This window comes from Anarrhichthys ocellatus, unplaced genomic scaffold (assembly GCF_004355925.1).
Source record: "Anarrhichthys ocellatus isolate YVR2014 unplaced genomic scaffold, GSC_Weel_1.0 scaffold74, whole genome shotgun sequence".
NCBI lineage: Eukaryota > Metazoa > Chordata > Actinopteri > Perciformes > Anarhichadidae > Anarrhichthys > Anarrhichthys ocellatus.
The window spans coordinates 1400302-1404472 of NW_022280104.1; the positions used below are offsets into that span (position 1 = coordinate 1400302).

Sequence of the window (4171 nt, forward strand, 5' to 3'; positions counted from 1 at the left end):
ACGCTGGAGAGATTACATCTCCCAGCTGGCCTGGGAACGCCTCGGGATCCCCCAGAATGAGCTGGAACATGTTGCCAGTAAGAGGGAGGTCTGGGTCGGCCTGCTTGACCTGCTGCCACCGCGACCCGACCCCGGATAAGCGGTGGAAAATGGATGGATGGATGGATGGATGGATGATTTAATCCAAAATCCAATGGAAAAATTCCATTAGCTTTTTGTCAATGCTTACTTCCGGGGATGGACTAGAAAAATATGTCATCCCTGCACAGATACACATTCACGCTGTCGGTTTCACACTTTTCGCTGACAGCTAACAGTTAACGCACAAAAAAGTTTTGCAATATGCCTTCAAAGGCAGTTAAGAAGATAGCTGGCAAGTAACATGAATGTTAACAATTCATGATTTGAAATCTATGTTTTATGAGGAAGGACAACACGTTCCGTGTTCCGATCCGTATTCTGTTCCGTGTTCCGTGTTCCGATCCGTATTCTGTTCCGTGTTCTGATCCATATTCTATTCCGTGTTCCGTTACCTGTTCCGTTTCGTGTTCCGAATTCCGTATTCGGAAATCGTATTCCGTATTTGGAACTCGTATTCGGAACTTGAATTCCGTATTCGTATGCTGTTCCGTGTTCTGTGGCTGGACCTGAAAGATACACAGTATCTGTTTTGGTGAGTAACAGTGAACGTATAACTTTTGTTTGAAAGAAAACTCCACAGGGAAACTTTAAAGCCTGAATTTCCACAAAGGAAAGACCTGTTATACATCTTTTTCTCAATAAAGACATCATACCATAATCATATCAGCTGTGTTAGAACCATATAAAATCATAGTTTGCTGTAAAGACAGACTAACTTATCTTTAATTAGAAAAGTGAAATTCACTGAAATTGATTGGAATGACAACGACCATATTTCAAAAATTGTTGCCCTAAATTTGTAATTTTTTTCGGTAGTGCTTCGTATTTTATCATTCAAGTATACATATTTAATTTGTGTTTCTTGAGTCTGCATGAAGCTAAAATGACGCAGTGCAGTGGTCAAGTGACATGACCACAAGTTGAACCATGTGGGGGAAATTGATTTCCAACTATCCAAAAGTCCATTTGGGGATATTGCTGCTAAAACTCACGTAGAGTATGCATGCGCGTAGGTTGTGGTTGTGTGTATCTTCCTGTGTGTGTGTAGATTTTATCTCTTTATAAATGTGTACTTATACATCAGTTATTCTCATCTGTTTATGTGCGGGTGTACAATGCATGCAAGTCAACAGTGTACATATCTAAATGATGATAAAACAGGACTGAACAATTGTCAATCAATTCAGAGAGCATGGCCACACCAGAGTTCACACAAAGGTTACAGGGGAAAGTGTATCAGCTTGAGGGTTATGCTGGATCAGTTCTACATGTGAATTATATTATACAAAAAAAAACTGTTAGCCCTTGCTTGCAAATGCCTCATTGTGCATGTAGCTGAAGCTGTGAAGTGCAAATTGGTGACTTTGCTTCTTGAAGTGCAAAAATATAAATGTGTAATATTCCACTTATTCCACTTGTTGATTTGAAATGTGTTGAAGTGTTTCCATTATTCTATCCACTCCCTTTAGTTCAGTACCTTTTGCCATGATCGCTTGTGCATAGTCATAGACCTTTTGCTCAAGGCTGCTCATTGGGAAGAATTAGTGCTCAAAACCAGGTTAATGCATTTATGCTGTTGTTCTTTTTTTTGTCTGCATGCTGCAAGTCAAATCTCACAGCTCACAAAAACTGGTTTGGACCGGATACAGCACTGCTTTTGCACTCTGTGTATGTATGTGTGTGTGTGTGTTTCTACTGTAGGCTACCTTTGCATTGTGGGACACGGAGGTTAAGAAAGACCACAAATGAGCACTTCTTGCCAAGATGGGGACTTCCTCTGAAACGGGTCTTGAATCAAGGGAAATTTGAGTCGGTGCAAGATGAAAGGAGAGTTTAAAAGGAAATGTGCGTAGTTTCTTACCGCATCCGCTGTTTATTCCTTTCTAGAATTTAACTAAAACCTGTTCAAGTAAATGAATATGACAGGGCTCAACGTTGATTGAGGATTCCATGACAAACTATATCACAATATTAAATATAATTATATTTATTATTGTGATGACGATTAATATTCAATCTTAACAATGGACTAAATTTACCAAGATGCCTTTTGTAACTCTTTATTTTTAGTCACGCTTGCAGCATGGCTCTGTGTTGGTCACCACTGACATACCTCTTCTCTTTGCTGGATTGACATCAGATTTTTACAAACATTCATGGTCCCCAGTCAATAAATCCTAATGACTTCCGTGATCCCCTGACTTTTTTTCTACTGTCCAGCATGAGGTTGACATTTGTGGTTCGGAGTAAAATGTTTTGACTATTAGATGAATTGTAACTTTGGTGATCCCTTAACTTTTGTTCGGGAGGCCAGGTTAAAATGTTAATTTGTTGTTAATGGTATTCCCATCAGCCTCAGCTTGGCTTTGCATTCAATACTAAATACCATATGTTAGCATGCTAACTAAATTAAAATAGTGTGCATGATAAACATAACCTGCTAAATATCAGCATGTTAGAATGTGAGCTGTGAGCATGACATTAGCATCATAGAGCAGCTAACTTGGCTGTGAACTTTTGGTCTTGTAGATATGTTCCTCACATAGTTTGGTGGCAGTTAGTGGCTTAAGTGCAAAATGGCAATATGAATATACGGATAAGTTGCGGTTGAAAACTCATTGCACTTCTCATTTTCAGTGTTTCATTAGAAATGTATGGAGGACCTTATCGGTATCCGGGAGCAGTCACAGCATTAGATAAGACCAATAATACTCATCATCACCTTCATCACCTCTGAGCTCATCATTTTGACTGTATACTGTTGCCTATTGAAATGTAGATATTGTTTTTACCTTTGTCAGAATGACAGATTAACTGTCTCTGGTGGCCTGCCAAACCCACCCGGACTCTCATCAAACTGAACAACCGTCACATCTGCCCTTTAGACCAGAATCAGCCAAGGCCAGCCTTATGCTCCCGAACCATTTGCTGCAGCTGTGCATCAATTGCATCAATTGACATTGTTGTGAAGTTGAGGTAGATGTATAATTCTGTCACATAAAGTAAAAAAAAAATCCTATTTTTGCCTGTCTCAATGCAGAAGTAGCCAAAATGCATTACAAAAATGTGTATAATAATTATGTTGAAAGAAATTGGATTGCTTTTTTCTTTTGGTGAGTAGGGTTATATGTGCTTTATGTCCTATACAAATTAAGTTTATTATTATTATAAACAATGCAAATGTAAACATGTGAAAATCGTAAGCTGTTGTGGTCTGTGATCATGACCTATTTCAATTCATGTACATGAATCATTTCCGTCACTGGTTTCTTTGTGTGGAAAATTCCATGGTAAAAAAAAATCCCCCACCCTGTATATACTGCGAGTAGTTCAAATTTGTAAAATAACATTGCTCAAAAAGTTAGTTGATCAAAATCTGATTTCACACTTGAGGTTAAAGGTATGACTGTCCTATCCGCTCTGACCTGGCAGTGACTTGTTTCTGCCCACACAAAATGCTTAACTTAGACGAGGTTGCACGTATTCAGGTTGGAGTGCTCAGTTGACACCTAGGCCACTAACTCTGGCCAGGTATATATTTTCAGGTATATTTGTATGATCTTGGTGTCATAATAAAAGTTACTCTTGTGAGATTTCTGCAGAGGTGGAAGTATCAATATGTTACCGGGTATTTGCAAATGAAGATGGAATGCTGCATAAATTAAAAATCGAATTTGCTGCCTGACAAAGCTGTACAATTTTAGAGTGAATATCCATTTGGAATGAAGCAGTTGCAGCACAAAACCTCGAGCAAACCATATCACAACAGCTGATCATAACCTGTGCACAGACTGATGCTTATAGAGTGAAGCAGAGCAAAGTTGGAGAGGTTTTAGTAGAGACATATTAAGGCGGAATCTTTTAACTGGCCTTGGGCACATTTGGGTACCATCTGTACCATTTGAAATGTGTTATGTCAGGTATTAGTACAAATGTATTTATTTTACATGTCACTACAGGTATTCATTCCATCTAAATACCGTAAAAAACAATCAATCAGACCTCTATACATGTTCCCATTCCAGGAAAC

The 4171-nt window shown here is 38.7% G+C and overlaps 1 protein-coding gene across 1 annotated transcript in view; it reads right to left on the bottom strand.

The window, feature by feature from the left end:
* Positions 1-255: 255 nt before the first annotated feature.
* The window catches only part of LOC116397862 (CKLF-like MARVEL transmembrane domain-containing protein 8), a 50452-nt gene continuing 46536 nt past the window's right edge, over positions 256-4171 (bottom strand). Inside the window, 2 exon segments of the mRNA XM_031873735.1 lie at positions 256-261; positions 534-647. Coding sequence (XP_031729595.1) covers positions 256-261; positions 534-647 — 120 coding nt within the window.